The 23,208-nt window shown below is 36.0% G+C and overlaps 1 protein-coding gene, 1 long non-coding RNA gene and 1 pseudogene across 2 annotated transcripts in view; all 3 read right to left on the reverse strand.

Moving 5' to 3' along the window:
- Nucleotides 1–436: 436 nt before the first annotated feature.
- On the reverse strand, nt 437–2,403 carry LOC107675742 (uncharacterized). Its single transcript, XR_001632633.1, has 3 exons — nt 1,794–2,403; nt 1,616–1,680; nt 437–1,517 (listed from the first exon to the last, which is right to left on the reverse strand). It is a non-coding gene; the product is annotated as an uncharacterized LOC107675742 (long non-coding RNA).
- An 11,435-nt stretch (nt 2,404–13,838) lies between these two features.
- On the reverse strand, nt 13,839–19,325 carry LOC107675740 (cyclin-dependent kinase 9-like; annotated as a pseudogene).
- A 1,450-nt stretch (nt 19,326–20,775) lies between these two features.
- Nucleotides 20,776–23,208, reverse strand: part of LOC107675685 (folylpolyglutamate synthase, mitochondrial-like) — an 8,836-nt gene continuing 6,403 nt past the window's right edge. Inside the window, exons 8-11 of the mRNA XM_016470103.1 lie at nt 23,025–23,175; nt 22,574–22,649; nt 21,620–21,686; nt 20,776–21,304 (exon numbers count right to left, since the gene is read on the reverse strand). Of these exons, the coding sequence (XP_016325589.1) occupies nt 20,928–21,304; nt 21,620–21,686; nt 22,574–22,649; nt 23,025–23,175 (671 nt within the window). The 3' untranslated portion in view covers nt 20,776–20,927. The remainder of the gene's footprint in view (nt 21,305–21,619; nt 21,687–22,573; nt 22,650–23,024; nt 23,176–23,208) is intronic.

The following is a 23,208-nucleotide window of genomic DNA, read 5'->3' on the forward strand; positions in this document are numbered from 1 at the left end:
TTTTATATTTAAAGAGTTTTTATATTTTATATATTTAAAGCGAGTTTTTTGGGCAGTGTAACGTTAGAGTAGGGCTTGTTGTTTGTAATTTCTCCGATCACAAATGCAGACATGGTTTTATGTTTACGCAGCGCGATGCAACGCAACGCGTAAAAAGACAGTATAAGTCATTATAATCCGTAATTATGTCCCCACTGGATGCAACGAATGCCTCGTTTGTAATGGGTTTTAATGTTTTTGTCTCGTCGCTCCGGCCGGACAGGACATCATCACAATATGGTGAGGGGCGTAACATTTCCGTCTCACGCTTGAGGTATTCGGCCAATCTCAACGCACTGGATAGCTGGCCAATCAGAGCACACCTCGCTTTTTCAGACCGATGAGCTTTGTAAAAATCGACGCGTTTCAGAAAGGCAGGGCATATGACCCCTTTAAAAGTAAATAATTGTAATAATGCCCTCTTAATAATAATAATAATAATGTTAAATGATATTCAGTATGAGTTCAAATAAACACATGAAAGGGAACTGGAACCTTTTTTTGATGGGACTGTCTGTCAGGATACACAGGACAAAAATGTAGGGAAACATTTACAGTGAAATTAAAATTTAAATAAAATACTATACCCTTTTACCGTTTTCACTTACAAAAGTTTTACATTTTTTGAAAGCTGTGTTTGAAATCATGTACACCTAAATGCGATAGATGATCCATAAATCCAATCAGTGGTGTAAAACAGTTTTATACTACAGAAAGCAGAGCCACTATGGATCACATCACCATGAAACACAGGAAACAAATAAGCCTGCTAATAAGAGGCATTTCTACAACGACTTCACTTGTGCATGACTCTACATTGATAAATGTCAGTAAAGTCCAAAACACTGTCATCTTAAGCAGAACAAATATTATTTAGTGTAATTGTAATGCTCAGAGAATGTGTTTAGACTTTATACTCAAGAAATTGAATTCATGCATAAGTACATTCAATTTCTTTTGACACTATGGTGGCAACATAAATACTCTCTTCATCTCTAAGTAGCCGTTTTAGTCTTGTGGACCATCCTGTTTACACCAGGTATTAATACTGGTTTTGGTTGAGACGATAGTCTGCTGAGAACAAGTACAGTTGTTATAATACTATAGTTGTCATTAGTTGTTATAATTGTATATAATTGTTATTTTATCACCTGAGATGCATGTAAACAACAGGTGCAAGGACTAACCAGTAGTGCAGGTGATGCAGATAAAGGCATTGCTCTGAAACATTAGCTCGGAAAGCAAACTGCAGAGGGTCTTGAATGGTTCAGTCATGATTTTTGGCGATGCAGGATGGGTCTTTCTAAGCACTCACGTACATGAAAACAGAGGTCAATTCAACTATTACCCATTCTGGCAAGAAACTCTGTTTCGTCTGAGCTGCTTGAAGATTTCCATTCTTCCCTTTTTTTAGGTTCACGGAGATGTGGAGCCTCTGGTTGAAGATATCAGCGATAAAAATGAATGTGTAGTGTTTTCTAAAAGAGAGAGCAGAGTCTTCTTATTAAAAATATTTAAACACATGCATGAACCAATTCAACAGGATGATATATCATAATAACTGTTATAAACTCACCACTGCTTGAAGCGTCTCTGATACATGAGAACGAGACCCTGCAGGTTTGACTGGATCATGCGAGACTGGAGAGTGAAATAAAGGAAACAGACCTGTGATCATATTTTACATACATGTCTGAATCTGAGAAATCATGAATTCATCAGGGCAGTGAGAGTAAATGTAATAAAATACTTACGATCTGGTTTTAAATTCTCCATGCTGCTGTGTCTACGTTTCAGTGACTCTCTTGATTCACTTGTTTGTGACTCTTCCAGTCTGTTCTCTATCTCTTCTCCTTGTTTTTCATTTTTAGTGATATTTTTCATTTCTCTCTACAATGTATAAAGACAATTTATTTTTCTCTGGTTTAAAGTAATTTACATCAAATGCAAAATGATGATTGTGCAAGTCAATACATAGGCCTACAGCATTTGTAATCTGACATTAGCAAAAAAATTCAGAGAATATCCTGGTATCAGGGTACTTAGATGTTCTGATTTTGTTGTACAACTAAATACATCTTCCCTAAATTTAATTAGAACACGACAGTAGATCAGTAAAATTAGATTTCATAAGTAAAAATTCACTTTTTCCATAAAGAAATCGTGCATATTAGCTGAATTCACTGTCACTGCCGCGTTGCTTTATGGTTGCCAGAGAGTGGCTATAGATACTAAAATATTGATATTGATAGATATTATAGATACTAAAAGGCTACTTGCCATTTTGAGTCAAGACATCCCACACCCTTTTCTCTACAATGTTTCGATCCGAGTACAATGACTCTGCAGAACAAAATGGGCAGTATTTTTCTTTTATTATTATTCTGCAAAAAAAAAATATATATATATATATATATAACGTGCTATGCTTCTCGAGCACCACCAATAAACGTCTCTAAATCACTATTTTCACTAATAAACGTCTCTAAATCACTATATTCACTAGTAAACGTCTCTAAATCACTATTTGTTTAGTTAGAAATTCTATTCATTCGAAAACGTCATTCGCGATAGTAGCTACACCCTCTGAATGGGAACTGCGTTGGTCTAGAAAATACTCATAACTTTTTATTTATGGTTATTTATGGTTTTGTATTGACAAATCTGTTGTAAAAACAAACAAACAAATCTGCACAAACCTTATCAGTTAATGGCTGTATCCTAAATCTCACTATGCAGTTTGCGTCTGCGTGTTGTTTAGTCTATTTATAGAGCACCATATAGAGCACCAGCCAGATACCAAGAGCGACATCTAGTGGAGAAACAGGAAACAGACAGGGCATTCAAGTGCGTTTTCTGCGATTCAATCATAAGTTGCCAATCGAGATGCATTCACCGTTTCCATCTGTAGCTTCTTCTGTCTGCGTCTCCTGTGAACTCTTCTGTTCGGATTTTCTGAAAAAAAAATATTTATTTATTTATCTGCGTGGTGGGATGTCTGAGGAAATAACAGGCTAATGTAACTTTTTCACATATTTAGGTAGCACAGATATTTAAACATTTCAAGTGAATGAGACTCATCCACAATGTTGACGTAAGTTTGTGTTATTAAGCATTAAATATTAAACATACCCATATTTCTTTACTTGCTATCTGCTATTGAAGGTACTTTTAATGTTGTCTCCTTGTGACAAATTGCATGAGTTGTAGTAGGCCTACAGATTTTGTCTGACAAAACATCAACATAAGTGAACACTGTGGATTGATGTGGCAGGTCACCAAGTAAAAACCCCGAGTTCAAATTTGATGTGGTTTGCAGACAAAAAGTCTCGTCTTTTTCTGCACCAAGTTCGCTCAATTTTTTTTTATGCTGTTCACTTTAATTTGAATAATTTAATTATTGTACCAGGTTTCTATGATTGCATCAGGTTAAACTGAGCTCAAAATCGATTTTACTCTTCCCATGCTTTGGGGAGAGAAAATACTGAAATAAAGTGCTGTTTTATGCATTTTTTTTTAGCAAGATGAGAAAATAGGGAGACTTGTTAATGTCTGATGGTCTATAATGTTGGTGTTTTGGGAGTTACCATTGTGGTGAAGTGGATGTAAAAAGTACATCTTTGATAAACATCTATTGCAGCATGTTTGATGAAAAGTTATATTTGATGTCATTATTTTTTTAATTGGACTTTATTTATTTTGTGGTTTGCAGTGTAAGTGTTGCATCGTTTTCTTAAAGTCACCAAGTAAAAAGTTCACTTTTCAAATGACAACACTTTAGTGAGGTTGAATCAAGTCAAGCTCTGAATTAAGGTTTACATTCACTATGTTAACTAATAACAACAAGGTTAAAGAGTTCACAGAAACATAGTGACACAAACTAATGTTAGAAATTACAACTGCTATCAAATTAGGCTTTTCTTTTTAGTTGACTATCATAAATAATTAAATGAGAAGATTATTGGTGCTCCCCTGCCTAACCTTCAAGATCTTTACACCTCCAGAGTGAGAAAAAGGGCTGGCAAAATCACTCTGGACCCCTCACACCCAGCATCCCTCTTTGAACTGTTGCCCTCTGGCTGGCACTACAGAGCACTGAGCACCAAAACAGCCAGACACAAGAATATTTTTACCCCCATATTCCACCTGAACAATACAGTCCACATCTCAGGACTGTACACCTGTAAATAACTTCTCAAAACTTTTAATCTGTAAATAGCACATATGCACATTCCCAATTCTGTCTGTTTACATTTTCTTTTTCTCTATATTTTATTACTATATTGTTATTTATAATTGACATGATTGTGTATGTACTGTGATAATGTATTGTATGATTGAAACATGATTGTAAGCAAAGCTGTGCAAAAAAAAACAATAGCATCAAGAAGTCAGTTAAACAGTTAAAAGACAAACATTTGAAGACAACGGTTCCCAATGTGGGGCCTAGAAATAATGTGGCTACATAAAGCTGTAAATTCAACTCCTTGTTACACAAACGTGTTCTTTCCATTCATCTACAAATAAAGGGCTGCCAGATGTCACAATAAGCAATCTTGTCTATACAGCAATCCCAGTTAGTTGTTATAAGTCACGTCAAGTCACCTTTATTTATATAGCGCTTTTAACAATACAGATTGTGTCAAAGCAACTGAACAGCATTAATTAGGAAAATAATGTGTCAATAATGCAAAGTGACAATAGTAAACACTCATTTTTCAGTTAAAGACAGTTCATCATTGAATTCAGTGATGTCAACATCCAGCTCAGTTCAGTTTAAATAGTATCTGTGCAATCATGTCGACAATATCACTGGAAATGAAGTGTCCCAAGTATAACAAGAACTGATATAACCAATCGATGACCGTGATTTCACCAAGTAGGCCTACAACATCCTTGTTGATCCTGGAACAACATTCCAATTAACCAATCAGAATTGAGGAATAACTTTTCAGGAAATATCTGTTTTGATCAGGGTTAGGTGCTTCTACACGCTTGTTAATCAGCTATCATTTCACACTGATTTTAGGAATAAATTATGGGTAGGGTTAGGTTTAAGCGTGAAAGATGTTCGAGACAGTAGACGGATTTGTCACTTGCCCGATCGGGCCACTGCAGCGTCGTCATGACTTATCATTTGCATGTGTTTTTAAGACTTGTTAATTTAAAATTTCAAGCGATTAAAAAGCATTTGGGCGTGAAAGACAACTACATTCAGTACTCGTGTGCTGTTTTTCAGATATGGCGTTTTCTTTTCATTTTGTCTCTGTATGATGCATTTAAATTAGTGTTAATGGTTAATAAGCGCAGCGCTGCTGTATTTAAGCTGTAACCAAGGAAACGCTGTATCGCTGTACCACAAGTGCCGCCTGCTGTCAGAGAGTGAATCTGCATCTCATTCAGCCCACCTGCTGTTTCTGTTTCCTGCAGATGCAGATAATTTAAAGCTAAAGTCAGGTTATTCTGTTTTTGCTTCAGATTTTGAAATTATACAGTCTAATATAAATCAAACTTTTTTTCAATTCATGATTAAAATGCAGTGGTTGCCTCTAATGGCTATGAAAAATCAAGGTGCAACGGAGTGAAGAATATGCAAATGTTATTTTATGTGATTTTTCAATTTCTGTACCTGAACATCTACAAACATAAAAACCTAAAGCATCATTTCATTTCTATTTTTGTGCTATAGGCCTATATTTAATTGTTCTATTACTTGTAATTTGTTCATTTGTTCTTATTTACTGCCTGTCACTTGTCTTTAATGTTTAAACTTTGTTTATTTTTGGCTAGTGATTTTTGCTGTGGTAACAAAATTGAAATAGAGAATTACAAAATTTAATTGGTATCTAAAATATTGGTGTCATATAAGCTTATTAGAATACAAGATAACAGATCAAAAACAATGATAACAGCAACTATTTTATTTTTTGTGGTGGCAGGGCCAGTGAAAATGTTGGCAGGGCAAGTAAAAATTTGAACCACTGACCCGACTGGGCCAGTAGAAAAAAATCGTTAGTGTTGATCCCTGCATTGGGTTTATTCTATATTTTTGGACAGTAATGTTGATCCAGGATCAACAAAAGATGTTGATCCAGGAACATGTCTTACTTGGCAAAATCACGGCGACCATAACCAATCCTAGAATAGAAAGTGTAATTGATTAATTACTGAAAAATAAAATGGCACTTAAGCTAAGACACTTCCCTGGCTGTCAAAAAAAAAAAAGAACAGCAGATTGACTCAACTCAACAATATACAGGCAACAGAAAACTACAAAAACAAATGTACAGTATGTTTGCTACAGGAACACAAGCGCAGCTCCAAATGTGCAGCCATGTAGCACTCGCAAGATGTGTAAAAGCAAACTGAAGAAAGTTGTCCAGAAAGTTGAATGAACCCCCGTCCCATTCTGGAGTTTAATGTCCTGGTGTTTTCTAAAACGGCATTAATTTTCATTCACAAATATTAGTCAGCACTAAAATACATTCTTGAATATCATGATCATTCAGAGTATAATAACAGTCAGTAAAGTAAACTCACCTCATCCTGGACCTTCTCTGATTCATCAGAATGAGACTCTACAGCTTGATCACGAGAGACAGATATCAGTGAGAGAAAGAATAATCAGTATATGTGGACATCCTGCATCAGGTTTAAACCAGCTTCATCATTGAAAGAGTTGATGTTATGACAAAGGAAAAAATACTTGTCTGTAATCTCTCATCAGTGAGAGAGAATCTCATACAATACTCACACTCTGGTCTCAGACGCTCCATGCTGTCCCATCTCACAGCTTTCACTGGGTTTGTATCTCTTGACCCTTTGGATTTTGGCTTTTTCTGTTTCTTCTTCATTTTCTTGTTCTTGATTTTCTGGAGATCAAACTGCAGTTTGTTGGGCATTATTTTCCACCCAACCGGTCTCACAATTTCCTTTCACACTTTTCTGTCGGTTTCAAACAAACATTACATGAAAAATTAACCTTTAGGCAACAATTGTGTGCTTGTTGTGTACAATTTTTAGTACAGTTTGTCATATCTCATTTGTGTCAACACAGCAATCTTTTCTAAAGAAATAAAAGAGAGAGGTTTAAGCACTTGAGATACACCTGAGGTCTGCAAGTTTAATTTCCAGTTCCAAGAAGGTAGATCACAAACAGATACTGGACTGTTCAGCTGTGAGCAAAGTGACCCATCTTTGACAGAATTAAGTCATTCAGTCTGTCTCTGTTTCTTCAAACTAAAGAGCAATAATAGTTTTTACAGATTAACAAAATTATTTATTCAATAGATATATAGGTTTTCTTTTTCATTGTGGCTAGTTGTACATTAAAAATATATCAATTCGTATTTGTTTGTAAGTAACTTGAAAGGCGCTAGGGGGCTAAGAGGTGTTTTGTTACCTTGTCTTTCTTAAAAATGAATACGATTCCAACTGCAACAATTACCTAATCGTGATAAGTGTAGATTATAGCATTACATTTTCTCCAGTCGCATCAAAGGTTAAACAATACTGTGCTGCATGGCTGCTGCACTGAGAATTTGAGGCAGACATGCAGACAGAGGCAGCACTTCACCTTTAGAAGCATGTGGCGTGCGATGCTGGCATTGATACTTAGACAACAAGTATTCTCTGACTGTAAAGAGTTGCCGTGAGAATGTACAACCCATGAGCTTGATTAAAGTTTTCTTTTTTTAACTTGCACAAAACTTTGGTCATCACTCCAGTGATATTTATCAGTATTTATCAAAAAGTTGAAAAAGCATCAGGTAGGTTTAGGGTAGGCGTAGGGAGGGCTTTTGTCTCAATAAGGTGGCATCCATTTAATAATTTGAATTAAAATTAAAATTTACACTCAATAAGTTATTATTGCATACTGTTTTATAATGTATTACAATGCTGAGGTGCAGATAATTGCCACTACTGGCAATAAGTAATTAGCAGAATATCCTGCTATTTTAATATAGTATAAATAGAATAGCTATTTGCAATCGTTAGTGTTGATCCCTGCATTGGGTTTATTCTATATTTTTGGACAGTAATGTTGATCCAGGATCAACAAAAGATGTTGATCCAGGAACATGTCTTACTTGGCAAAATCACGGCGACCATAACCAATCCTAGAATAGAAAGTGTAATTGATTAATTACTGAAAAATAAAATGGCACTTAAGCTAAGACACTTCCCTGGCTGTCAAAAAAAAAAAAGAACAGCAGATTGACTCAACTCAACAATATACAGGCAACAGAAAACTACAAAAACAAATGTACAGTATGTTTGCTACAGGAACACAAGCGCAGCTCCAAATGTGCAGCCATGTAGCACTCGCAAGATGTGTAAAAGCAAACTGAAGAAAGTTGTCCAGAAAGTTGAATGAACCCCCGTCCCATTCTGGAGTTTAATGTCCTGGTGTTTTCTAAAACGGCATTAATTTTCATTCACAAATATTAGTCAGCACTAAAATACATTCTTGAATATCATGATCATTCAGAGTATAATAACAGTCAGTAAAGTAAACTCACCTCATCCTGGACCTTCTCTGATTCATCAGAATGAGACTCTACAGCTTGATCACGAGAGACAGATATCAGTGAGAGAAAGAATAATCAGTATATGTGGACATCCTGCATCAGGTTTAAACCAGCTTCATCATTGAAAGAGTTGATGTTATGACAAAGGAAAAAATACTTGTCTGTAATCTCTCATCAGTGAGAGAGAATCTCATACAATACTCACACTCTGGTCTCAGACGCTCCATGCTGTCCCATCTCACAGCTTTCACTGGGTTTGTATCTCTTGACCCTTTGGATTTTGGCTTTTTCTGTTTCTTCTTCATTTTCTTGTTCTTGATTTTCTGGAGATCAAACTGCAGTTTGTTGGGCATTATTTTCCACCCAACCGGTCTCACAATTTCCTTTTCACACTTTTCTGTCGGTTTCAAACAAACATTACATGAAAAATTAACCTTTAGGCAACAATTGTGTGCTTGTTGTGTACAATTTTTAGTACAGTTTGTCATATCTCATTTGTGTCAACACAGCAATCTTTTCTAAAGAAATAAAAGAGAGAGGTTTAAGCACTTGAGATACACCTGAGGTCTGCAAGTTTAATTTCCAGTTCCAAGAAGGTAGATCACAAACAGATACTGGACTGTTCAGCTGTGAGCAAAGTGACCCATCTTTGACAGAATTAAGTCATTCAGTCTGTCTCTGTTTCTTCAAACTAAAGAGCAATAATAGTTTTTACAGATTAACAAAATTATTTATTCAATAGATATATAGGTTTTCTTTTTCATTGTGGCTAGTTGTACATTAAAAATATATCAATTCGTATTTGTTTGTAAGTAACTTGAAAGGCGCTAGGGGGCTAAGAGGTGTTTTGTTACCTTGTCTTTCTTAAAAATGAATACGATTCCAACTGCAACAATTACCTAATCGTGATAAGTGTAGATTATAGCATTACATTTTCTCCAGTCGCATCAAAGGTTAAACAATACTGTGCTGCATGGCTGCTGCACTGAGAATTTGAGGCAGACATGCAGACAGAGGCAGCACTTCACCTTTAGAAGCATGTGGCGTGCGATGCTGGCATTGATACTTAGACAACAAGTATTCTCTGACTGTAAAGAGTTGCCGTGAGAATGTACAACCCATGAGCTTGATTAAAGTTTTCTTTTTTTAACTCGCTAATTACAAACATTTTGGAGGCAAAAGACAACGGTCTATTTAAACTGACCAGTGTAACCTTTTATATGTTTGATTGACTGTATTTTATTTTGATAATGAACAGACTGCGATGTAAGTGTAACCCCAGTAACGATACCCGCTATATTAAAGCATGGGGCCTGGGTAATTATTTGTTTCACTGTTATGATTAACTTTAACGGTCAAATATTATATTTCTCTTCCTTCCAGCAGCAATAAAGACGATAGAATCCAATACTGGTCGTATGAGGTTTTGTTTATATATTTAAATAACCCAATGAAGTGATTTAACCCAATGAAATACTCTCTATATTCAGTAACAAAACAGTGGGTCCACTTTCCCGCTATCACTCACACACCTCACACACGTTGCAGGCCTGAGGGTTTTTTCCAGAACGCGACGGGTTCCGCGGTAAAATGAAACGTCGTGGCTTTGGCTCGCGCGAGCGGCTAGCGGCTAGCGGCTCTCCCACGCGGCAACAGAGGAACTCCGGGCTTTTCCGGTCACCCGGAGCGCTATCTGTTTCTCCTTCTCTGCGTTGAATGTCGATCCGGTTCGTGCTAGTCACCACACAAGCACATGGAATGAACGTGCAAAGTGTAATCCGTGCTAAATATAACCAATACTTGCTAAATAAAGTTCTTATTAGCAAAATACAAATATGAACGTGCAAAGTGTAATCAGTGCTAAATATAACCAATACTTCCTAAATAAAGTTCTTATTAGCAAAATACAAATCACTCATTACGGATTCACTCTAGATATACGTGATTATCGTGTAGAATATCCTTTTCTTTCGGACTAACGTAATACGCAATCTCCCTCCTTTCCCACCACGCCCCTCTCATCCTCCACCTCGTGATGCGTACATTAAATAAAATTATATATAAATATAACTATATACATACACATGAAAACACTGAAATGAAACTGAATAAACAAATAATAAAAATAAAACAAACACATTATAATGTAAATAAACATATTAGTATCAAACCATAATTTAGCATCTTTTTATTCTCACCGGGCTACATAAATTTGAATTGCTAGAATATAGGCCATTCTGACATGTTGTCAGCGATTCAGGAAAAATGGAAGTACTACTTGGCATCTATACTGTCATACTGCAGAGTTTGCACAAAAGAATTTCAACACCTGTACACTTGCGTTCATGGTATTGTGACAATAAAGTGATTTGATTTGAATTGGTCATGTCTTTCGTTCATCCGTTGTATTGTAGGGTGCTGGATAACAATTGCAAATTGTTTAGAGACATGGAAGAACATTATGAGGGACATGGACAAGCAAGCAAGAGGAAGAAAACCAGGAGAGCTCTGACGATGAGCAGGAAACTGAATGTTCAAGACATTTCACCATGCATGCATTTGGGTTGCTTAATAAATTGTGACCCGATTAATATATTATAGTTTTAACATAACCCATTTTTATTTCTCTTTAATATAATTTGTTTTAATATGCTACTTTAGCTGTCTTTTTGCTGTATTGTACACATACATCTCCCTTGTCTGCAAACATAACAGCAGGAAAGATTTTGTGAATCCAGCACCAAAAATACACAGATGATATTGTGACATTACCACCAGATCCAAAAAGTCTAAAAAGCATGATTCCTGGAATTCCAAACATAACTTACTTTCTTATGTGGAACACAAAAAAATATATATTAAGCTTAAGAAGCTACAGTTCTGAATTTAAAAAAAATCCCTCACACATATTTAGATATTATATTTCACATTTAACAGTTACAGATTGCAATCCTTATTTTAAAACCCTTTTTACTTGCTCTTGCGCTAGCTCTACTGTTAATCTTACTGTCTCCTTATAATAAAAGATTTGCATATACTCCTAATTTCTTTTCAGAATTAATTGTTAAACTTGTTTGTTTGCCAGTTTGTTTCTTTCTCTGACAACGATCTGAGCAGAAGGCCTTCTGAGAATAACTAAAGCTCTAGAAAAACATAATACAATAACAGTGACTGCTGAATAAGTATCTTAAGGTGAAAACAGCTAAAGAAAGACACAGAATTGTCATCATTTTTCATGGTGTGTATTTGCTTCCATTACAATAAATCACAATAATAAAGTTAATCCTAAATAAGATTTCAAATAATAAAATAAAGACAATGCCAGTAACAAATGATAAGAAAGTGTTACATGTATTCTCACTCCAAGATGCTATAAGCCAGAGCATCTTACAAAAACATTATGTACAATTTACAAGAGACACTTCTTTGGTTTTCAGAAAATAAAAACAAATGTTCAGCTTAAGATACACAAAAAGTTAAAAGTGCCGGCAATAATGTGCAGAAAATACAAAAAAATACAGTGAGATAAAAATTAAAAAGTAATTCTCATTTTGCAGTGCCAATTATTCATCATTTGAATTGATTGGTGACACTGTGGCACCTTTGTGCATGTCATACACAAAAATATGCAACAATCTAGTGACTGATCCCCCCTCAGATACTGGAGTTTAAGGTCCTGTTGTTTTCTAAAGCAGCAAGAATATTCATGAACCAATGTTAGCCAGCACTAAAATACATCCTTGAATGTGATGATGAATTCATGTCATTAATAATGCCAGTAAAGTAAACTCACCTCATCCTGGACCTTCTGGTACATCAGAATGAGACTTTCCAGCTCTGACTGGATCATGAGAGACTGGAGATAAAGAAGTAGTTAGGTTTAAGTCAGCTTCATAAATGAAAAGAGTAGCATTACAGTAATGGAAAATAAGACTTCTATTTGTTCATCAGGACAGTTAATGTGTAATATAATACTTACAGTTTGGGTCCAGACGCTGCTGTTGCATCTAAGAAGATTCACTGTGTTTGTATCTCTCAATACTTTGGATTGTGACACTTTCAGATTGTTCTTCATCTGTGTCTTCTCTTTACTCCTGTACTTCTGATAATCGAACTGCAGTTTACTGGGCATCATTTTCTTCTCATCCTTTCTCACAATTTCCACTTTACACTTTTCTGCCTGTTTTAAACAAAAATGACATCAAATTTAACATTTAGGCAACACGTGTGTATGTTTCTTGAATACAATCCTAAATAATATTTGTAACATCAGGTGCCAACATGTCATGATCACTTCTGTGGAGATTCTAAATGACCGAGTAGAGATGAATGCTTTTGAAATTAGGCTTTGTTATTTCATATCTCTTTTCAAAAGGTTTCATCATTTTAATTGTTAGCGGACGATCATATTACTGTATGGTTTTTACTGGTTTTATACATTTGTAGAGTTTTAATGACATCTGTATGATAAAACTGTTGTAGTTAATAGTCTCTTATTAGCCTAAACAAACAAAACATGCCCTACAATTTAATAAAAATAAACACCCAGAGTGCTTTGCTGTCATTACCACTCCTGTGAAGGATGACACTTCGTGTTGTCTGCCATCCTGTGTGTCCCCAGGCATCTCTTATGAGATCACATAGTTAGTGAAACTAGTACCTTGAGATCTCTCTCTCTCTCTTCTCTCGTTCACTGGTGTTAATCAGGTCTGATTTGCACGTCACTGAAAACATACAGCCATGCGGTGACTTTCCGCCTCCTTTGCAGCTACTAGGCTCCAGTGTAAAATCAAGTTCTGAATTTAGTCTAATAAATTACAAATACGTTAACATTGAAAGGCTTCAATAAATACATATTTCGTTTTGTTTGTAATTGTTTGTCAGGGTCTTCTATTCAGTTCTAGATGGACATTTTTTGTTACTACGTGAATTAGGATTCACTATAATACTTGCATTAAGTTCTTTTCCAAGTTGATTAAAGTTAAAATAAACAGTCAAGTCCATCTGACTTCTTGACCGACTAACCAGCTCATGGGAACTTAAGTGGTACAAAAGATTTAGTTTTGATTTGTTTAACACTGACTTTAAGTCTTTATTACCTGTAAGTTGAGAATTCTTATGAACATGTATACAAATGGATTCATTTGTGGGTGATATTTCATCCAGATCCAAGTTCCAACCACAAAGTACTTGTTGAAACTGAATTGGACTTTTTCCTCAGAGAGGTTCTCCACAATTGCCCCCAGAAATCACAAAACAAGGGTGGGAAATGTGAGAGGTTTTATTAGTGTATTATACTTACAAGTAACTTATACACTAATATCTCAACCCAACACAAACACATGATTTTACAAATAAAAACATCTTTAAAAAAAATTTAACAATAAAATCTGAAAAGATGATGACCAGGTGTTTAAATAATAGTTAATGGCTCTCTCAGACTAACTTAACATATTTTCAAAAGTATTTTCAATGTGAAAAGCAGACTTTTATCCTATACTACACTGAATCCATGCTTGAAAACATTAAGTACACTTCTTTTTCTCCCACAATGCACCGGCAGCATAATAACCTCGCGTTGTTGCTGGATCAGCTCAGTATGGATTAAGCAATTCATATCACTGGGCTCATCAGTATTTTTTGTAATTTAGATAATGCTTCTGTTAGTGCAAACACTAAACAAGAACTCTATTTGCAAACACAACACTGTGATGTAGCAATAACTCAAGATATAGTTGGAAAGGTCTTATATTCTGTAATCGAATCACTAAAGGTTCCTCCTATTCAATCAGAAGTCTCTCTCTCCTTGACCAATCACAGCTGGCCATATTAATCAAAACACCCTGTCGAACTCTGATTGGCTGGTGGTGGCAGGGTTTCTGTTCTGATTGGCTGGCTGCTGGGGCATGTGACCTCTCCTGCGTGGTGGCGCCAGGTACTCAAACATGGAGGTGTTGTGTGTGGACAGCATGTTTTTGAGGTCAGAGGGCATGGGGTCGGACCAGAAGAAGTCGTGGTTGAGAGCGTCGTCGCTGTCTATTCTTACGCTTCTGACCTTTAGGAAGCTCCATCTTCTGATACAGTTCATACTTCTTATCCACACTGGGCCAAACCTGAGAATAAAGATGGTAAAAATCTAAAAATTAAAACAAGTAAACTGGACTCAAACATGAAACAAGGACGCATGTTTTTGCAAATGTTTGTACTCATTTTGAGTTAAATAGACGCATATAAATATATATATTTTTTAATTAACATGGATTTAAGTTTCATATTTTATGCTTTTTGTAATCATTTTGTTAGATATATGCATATAAATATTAAGCATAAATTCAAGTTTTATATTTATGCTTTTTGTACCAATTTTATGTGAAATATGCAAATAAATACATCTTAAAAATTAAAAAGGATCCAAGTGACATATTTATGCATTTTGTACTCTTTTTATGTTAAATATTAGCAAAAAAAAAAAAAAAAAGTTTATAAATTCTGCTTTTTCTACTTGTTAAATATAGGCAAACAAATAAAAAAAATTTGGATTCAAGTTACATATTTATGGTTTTTGCACTTATGTTAAACAATTGCATATAAAAAATTAACAGAATTAAGTTATATATTTACACTTGTTGTACTTATGTTAAATAAATAAAAAATTGAGATTCAAGATTCATATTTATGTTTTTGTACTGATTTTGTCAAATGACAAGACAAAATAGCTTGTGGGTTTCAGCCAATACTTCACCACAACAACTTTTCTATTCAGCTAAGCACATAAACCTTATATCAGTCAAACCTCAGACCACATCGCTAAACATCGGCTCTGCACTCCTATACCTAAACTCACTACTTCAGACTTGTGTGCCCTCCAGAAGCTTGCGTTCTGCAAATGAACATCCCAAAGAGGCACAAAATCAATTTCACAGACCTTTACCTTCACTGTTCCCTGCTGGTTGAACTCAATTCAAGCTGCTTCAGTCTTCATCAAGAAACAGTTCAGAGGGATATTTTCCATCAACACTTGACCCATAACTACTAGCACTTTCTACTCTTATTTCTATTCTATGTTTTTCTATTAATTAAAAAAAGAAATGCTACATGTAGTGTGCTAGACTAACTGGGACTTGTCACAGCACTTCAATTTTGTTGATTTAATTGCTTCTATTGTCTTCATTTATAAGTCGCTTTGGATAAAAACATCTGTTAAATTATTAAAATGTAAATATTTGCAAACAAAAAGGAAAAAAATTCATACCACATAATGAAATTAAACCCTCAAGTAGACACTTTAGAAATATTTGAACATGTTAATATTGAATCTAAACAGTAATCTGTCTCAGTTGGCTACTTGTGATCTGATTACCCAAAGTAGATGTGAATACCATGTGTAAAGCGGTCTAAAGTGTGGTTCTGTGCGTTACCTCAGGAGTAACAGAGCCACACAGCTGACTAATGAGTGTGAGCTGGTGCTGTTCTGTGTTGCCCTGCATGATGGGGCTTCTGGTCCACATCTCTGCCATGATACACCCTCCACCCCACAGATCTATGGGAGGCCCGTAGTCTCTCTCCCCTAAAAAACACAAATATACAAAGTGAAAAAACAATAATTATATCCAACAACAAGTGTTTCAACTGGGTTTCACTTACCCAGCAGCAGTTCAGGCGGTCGGTACCACAGTGTGACGACCCGGTTTGTGTAGCGGTTCCCCTGACTGTTCTTAGCCAAACTAAAAGCTCTGGCCAATCCAAAATCAGCCAGCTTCAGAACGCCATCTCTGGTGATCAGAACATTGGCTGCTTTCATGTCTCTGTGGAGGATCTGACACAAACACACAAAATACTTCAGTCTGAGACTTTAAACATCACAGTGACAACTCTGAGCCTGTTTCTTTGTCATATTTACATCAAATACTCTGGGAATATTACCAGGCAAACTGTATGTTGTCTCACCTTGTTTCTGTGTATGTAGTAAAGTCCATTCAGCAGCATCTGCATCACCTTCTTAATCTCAGCCAGAGTGAATTTAACATTAGCGTTACTCAGCAGTCCAGCGAGGTCGTGCTCACAGAAATCAAACACTAGATAGATGCTGCCCTTGTAACGGTTAAACTGGGTGGCTGGAGGGAAAGAGAGGAGATAAATGTTTATAATAATCCATATTCCTCCAATCAAAAGCAAGACCATGTAATTTAACACACTGTCTAATGTTTGATTTAGGGTGAGTAACAGGAACTCTAGTCATAGTTACAGGGGTCCAACACTTTTTGACTAATAAATTTAAATGATTACTGGAAGAAGGGCCAATCACATCAAGGAAGGACGATAACTGATTACTATAGTGATCACTATAACTTTAAAGTTTAACGACACTGAGGAATGATATTGTTGGAATCACTTTTTCCAGCTGATGAACAATAAACACAGAGTCAATCAGAATTGACAGACTTTAAAGAGCTCATGCATTTAAATCGACAGACGATATGCAGCATGTGTGTATAATAAACCGAACTCTTTTATCTATTAAAAATAATTTTGCAGAGAATGCTTTCTCCGATAAGAAATAATTGTACTTAGTGTACAAATGTCTCCAATAAGACCCTCGATGGACAGACTGATATTAATCACACCTGCTTGTCTAACTGATGAAATATTCAGCAGAGCAAATAAAAAAAATACAAAAAATTTTTTTAAAGTGTCCATAATTTTTTAAAAACTAATTTAAATGAATTTTCCAGGTATATTCCTTGATAATTCCAGATTTTCTATGACTGTAGGAATTTGTAGATCAGCACATTAATGTTTTTATGCTAAATTTCCATGTTAAAAAAGCAGCTGTGTATCTTATGACAGCAGATACACCACAGAAAGGCTTAATAAAGACAAGACTGTGTAGGTCTTCACCTTTTGTCCTGCAGATCTCAATGAGGTTCACCACATTCTCATGTTTGAGCAGCTGTAGGATCTTGATCTCCCTCAGAGCTGTGATGGGAAACTGAGGAGAAGAACACAAATCTGAATTTTTAATCAAGACTCCAATAATTGTGAAACTTGATTTCAATGTAGGATGGAGCTTTATGTTCTCACCCCTTCTTTCTCATTCTCCATAAGTACTTTTTTTAAAGCCACCTTCTTCCCCGTCTGTCTGTGTTTGGCCTTGAACACCTCCCTACAGACAGAATACATCACTGAATCACTCAACCTTATGGGTAATCCAACCAGCAATCACACTGGTTACTTCTAAACCAAAATATAGCATGAGGTTTAAAGGAACAGTTCACCCCAAATGACAATTTGCTTAAGATTTACTCACCTTCAGGCAATCCAAGATATAGATTAGTTTGTTTCTTCATCAGATTTGGAGAAATTTAGCATCACATCACTTGCTCAGCAATGGATCCTCTGCAGTGAATGGGTGCCGTCAGAATGAGAATCCAAACAGCTGATAAAAACATTACAATAATCAACAAGTAATCCACACACCACTCCAGTCCATCAGTTAATGTCTTGTGAAAAGCAACATGTTTATAAGAAACAAATCCATCATTAAAATTTTTTTACCTTTAAATAGTTGCTTCTAGCCAAAATACGAGTCCACAATCCATAATAACGAAACATTTTATACGGATTTCACTAAAATAGTTCTTGATCTGTGTATATTTCTCTCCCGTTTCAGATTAGACTATTTTTTTTTTTTAACTGGAGAAAACAATATTATGGATAGAGGAATCGGTCTGAAGTTAAAAACATGTTGATACCTTTCTTTTCTCTTCTTTTTTACAAACACGCAGTTTTTCACTTCACAAGACATTCATTGATAGACTGGAGTGCTGTGGATTACTTGTGGATTATTGTGATGTTTTTAACAACTGCTTTGACTCTCATTCTGACGGCACCCATTCACCGCAGAGGATCCATTAGTGAGCAAGTGATGTAATGCTGAATTTCTCTAAATCATGAAGAAACAAACGCATCTACATCTTGGATGGCCGGAGAGTGAGTACATTTTCAGCTAATTTTAATTTTTGGGTGAACTATTAACCTTTAACGACATAGTTCTCCATAGACATCATATCATTGTTTTCCTGACAGTGGATTACAGCAGTTATAAACATTAAGGCTGAAGCTAAATTTACTTACACAAGCACCAAATAACGTTACTCACCCGAAGGTGCCCTGGCCGATCTTTGCCAGCTTCTCATATTTAGAGAATTCATCACAGAAGGGAAACTCGACCCCATCATAGTATTTTGACATGATGGCGGTCTCTCTGTCCGGCCTAAACACACACAGCAGGCATATTTGTTTTTATACACGATGAAGAGCTCTGTTTACCATCTGATGTTCTTCTATTGAGCTAATTATAATGACAAGACTCGTACAGATGCATTTTGGCAAATGTATGTTTTGAATACGACCATATTTCGTGTTTTATGAGGCTGTTTGGGTTGTGTGGGTGATTTCGCGATCTTCATTCGGCCCGACAAAGACAAAAAACCAAACCCACACGCACAAATATCAGCTTTACACCGTAATTTAAATGACTAACTACATTTAAACAGTACGCATATGTGCTTGACATGTTAAAGATAAACAAAATCGAGTTTGTAATACTTTAAACGACTGACAAGAGATAGAATATTATTAAAATATTCGTACTTATCCCCACCGCTGGCGCTTACGGTTTTGTCGCGCTGCATCCTTGCTGTTCCTCTGCGGTCCGCAGGACGGATTCAACCGCGGAAAGAAAAAAACTCTACCGCCACCTGCCGCCCGGAAGATCCGCAGTTATTACATAAAGCTACTCTGCGGTCAAAGGTATTTAAACAATTTTTTTTATTGTTCTGTAGGTCGAAATCTATTAATGATTATGTACTAAATGTTCACATATATGACGCTTATAAATTATCTCATTAACCAAACTGGAAATTAGAAACTGTATATGCATACAAATAAATAAAAAGTATTATATAATACAGACACAAAATTCTTCAGTTTTTATTTTTATTTATTTTCCATCTGTTATGTACAGTACTCAAAGATTTTTAATAGCACCCTATGGCACTTTAAGACAAGGGTGGTATAATATTTATTGATCAAAACCAATTTCTAGTTACATTATTGTTATATTAATTATCCAATCTTTCATATATAACAAATTATCCCAAAACCAAGTTACCATATTCAAAAATCCAGGTTGCATTTGAAAATAGTTTGTATCTAGACTACACACTTTCCTGTCTGCTACAGTACATAAAATGCTACAAAAAAAATTAAGTTACATTAATATTCGAAACATAAAAAGTCATATTTGACAGTCCATTTTTATACACCTCCAGTCCTCTAATGTATATATATACACACAAAACATTTAACACATTTTTGTTCACTATGAACGGATGTGGGCACCGCAATGTTGACATGCTTTGAACATCGTTTTGCATCCACTTATGAATGCAAACTTTCCCATGCATGTGTGAGTAATGACACATTAATATTACGTTACTAGATTAGAGAACAGTGTTTAATATATGGCACCATTATTTCAGTGCAATAAAAAAATAATAACACAAACACTGATGAACAAGCAACCTGACTTTCTATTTCATGAATGGAAAGATCCAGTTAAAAACGTCAAAATTGTAGTGTAAAACAAAGAAGCTTACACAGAAAATGAACTGAATGCACTTTAAGTACTTCAAATTAAAGTATCCCATTAAAGTAATCATAAACAGCTCAAGTAGATTCGGATTTATGTGCTTTTTATATAAACTGATGAACTGGTCCGATGCTCTTCAGGATATAGAATGCATGGATTCTAGAAGACAAGATTTCAACCATGATTTGCAGTAAATCTTCTAATACTGAACTGTTAAAGGAATAGTTCACCCAAAAATGAAAATTTGCTGACAATTTCCTCACCCTCACGTCATCCAAGTTGTAGATGAGTTTGTTTCTTCATCAGAACAGTTTTGGAGAAATGTAGCATTACATCACTTGCTCAGCAATGGATCCTCTGCAGTGAATGGGTGCCGTCAGAATGAGAGTTCAAACAGCTGATAAAAACATCACAATAATCCACACCATTTTTATCAGCTGTTTGGACTCATTCTGACGGCACCCATTCACTGCAGAGGATCCATCGGTGAGCAAGTGATGTAATGCTACATTTCTCCAAATCTGATGAAGAAACAAACTCATCTACACCTTGGATGACCTGAGGGTGAGTAGTACATTTTTAACAAATCTTAATTTTTGGGTGAACTACTCCTTTGAGTACCAAAACATAGGGTTCAGGCACTAGGTGGTGCTCTTGCTGTGTTTGGCTGTCTGTCTGACACTGCAGACACGTGCATATGTCCATTATGAGTTTAAAGAAGGGTCCAAGTGTTTTAAAGCCCCTCCCACGAGGTGTAAACTACCTGTGATGAGGACGTGTATGCTTACAGCCTCTCGGAGTGGAGCAGCTTTCGCTTTTATGCTAGGTTTAACGGGTATGACACATTTGTTTGGGTCCGACAGAGCAGAGTCTCTTCCCTGACTGATCCACTGCAGGGCGCTGAGGATGCAGGGAAACACCAGTGTGTCCGTGTGTCTTTCTGCCACCAATGGCAAACCACCTCCGATCAGAAGCTCCGCCTCTGGCTTCTCCTCCTGGCCATTCAGAACACGCCAGCTCTGCTGGTTGTCCAAGCAACGTGTGAGCATGTTCTCCACAGAAACATTAAAGTTCTGTTGGTCTGAAGGATAGAGTACGTTAGCAAAATATCACTACACTTTCTACGTTGGCAAAAAAATAAATAAAAAATACTTTGTAATGCAGCATTCTAATCAAAATAAAATCTTGTGATTTGATTTGAAAATCTTCATGCTAAAAGTTCAATTTATGCAAAAAGTGTTGTGTAGTTAGTCAGCACTCTTCACAGTTTTTAAACAGAATTTGTTCCTGAACCACTTTAAACATCTATCATCACCTCTTATTGACTGACTAGATCTCATATCATCTTCTGCCTCTGGATCTCTTACACAGGACGGTGACTGGAAGCATCTCTTACCTGCATTACAGGTCGCTATGGCCTCCGTGATGTTCGGACAGAACACAGCAAAGTCAAAGTGACAGGGCTAAAAGAAAAAAACACTCATTAACACTAAGGCTGTGCGATATTGAAAAAAAATGCGATACCTTGTTAAAAAATGCGATATTCGATATGCGATACGATATTGCTTAAAGTGTGAAAAATCTGTTTAAATTATATTTTAAAATATTAAAAAATTTAAATGATATAACCAATCTGTTTCACATTCTTTCTTGGAAAAGAAAGAATCACTACAACTTCTGAAAGTGACCAGCAGTGTTTTAGCAGTACATAAAAAGTAATGTCACAAATCAGAAAATGTAATTTTAACATCAATGTGAATGACAAAAAAAAAAAACGAATGACACTAATTTTATATCATTGTGACTTTGCTTTCCATACACTAAGTACTTCTTCATATACCACAGCAAAAAATATAATCTGAGAAAGTTCAAACATGATTAAAACATAAGGAGGAGATGCGAAATACGAATCAACTCGGTGTTCGCCGTCTGAAACACGTCTCTGTGTGTGTGCGCGCGCGCTTTGCACGTGTGCGGCAGAACGGAAGATACGCTGTGTGAGATGCGGCTTGGGTGTGAGTCTGTCAGACAGCAAGACAAGACGGCAGAGTCTTCTGCAACTTATTGCACTTAACTCTTTTTAACGTCAAGCAATTCTCTGCTATATGCATCGAACTAAAACTTTGACCTTTTGCAACGTTTTGATTTAAGTAGCCTATTATTAAAATGATTCAGATATCGCACGCCCTTGCGATATGCATATCACGATATTTACATTTGCGATGTTTTGATATTTTCGATATATCATGCAGCCCTAATTAACACTCAATACAAATAATACAAACAAACATGAGTCTGGTTAATTTAGTGCAGATTAATATGATTAAAAAAATGTGAACTGATAACTCACTACGAGCAGTTTGAGCATAGCGGCACAGTCTCTCTCTCCTGTAGCGTTGAATAAGAGGACCCTCACCACCGAACCCCTACAAACACAAAGAGCATTAAACACCAACAAAAATTACCCACCGTCTGCTGATATGCACAGTTCAAGAACCAATGCACTGCTCCACTGATTATATTCTTGAGTTTCTACTACATGCCTTTAGATTTGCATCTAAACCTTTTAGTCTTAAAGGAACAATCATAAAGATATTTTAGAAAACAGTTCGTTCTGGTCCTTATTTACCTTTATGCATTTAGCAGACGCTTTTATCCAAAGCGACTATACGTTTTTATCAGTTCACAACTTCCCTGGGAATTGAACCCATGACCTGGCGTTGGTAATGTTTGGTAAACACCATGCTCTACTGTCTGAGTTCCTGGCCCTGAATACAAATAAAAGAGTAAGGCCTTCTCACCCAGCATTTCTCTCGTGTTGTGGTGTGACTTCATTGAACCAGCGGACACAGGCCAGCATGCTGCGAGTAGTATGAGCTCCATCCAGGAAATACGTCACAGGACTGTGTTTTAGCATCTGATTGCGCCCAGGCCACTCAGTCTCTGCAAGACCTGTGAAAACATCATATACTGTGTGTGTGAATA

Source organism: Sinocyclocheilus anshuiensis, unplaced genomic scaffold (assembly GCF_001515605.1).
Source record: "Sinocyclocheilus anshuiensis isolate Anshui unplaced genomic scaffold, SAMN03320099.WGS_v1.1 scaffold708, whole genome shotgun sequence".
Lineage (NCBI taxonomy): Eukaryota > Metazoa > Chordata > Actinopteri > Cypriniformes > Cyprinidae > Sinocyclocheilus > Sinocyclocheilus anshuiensis.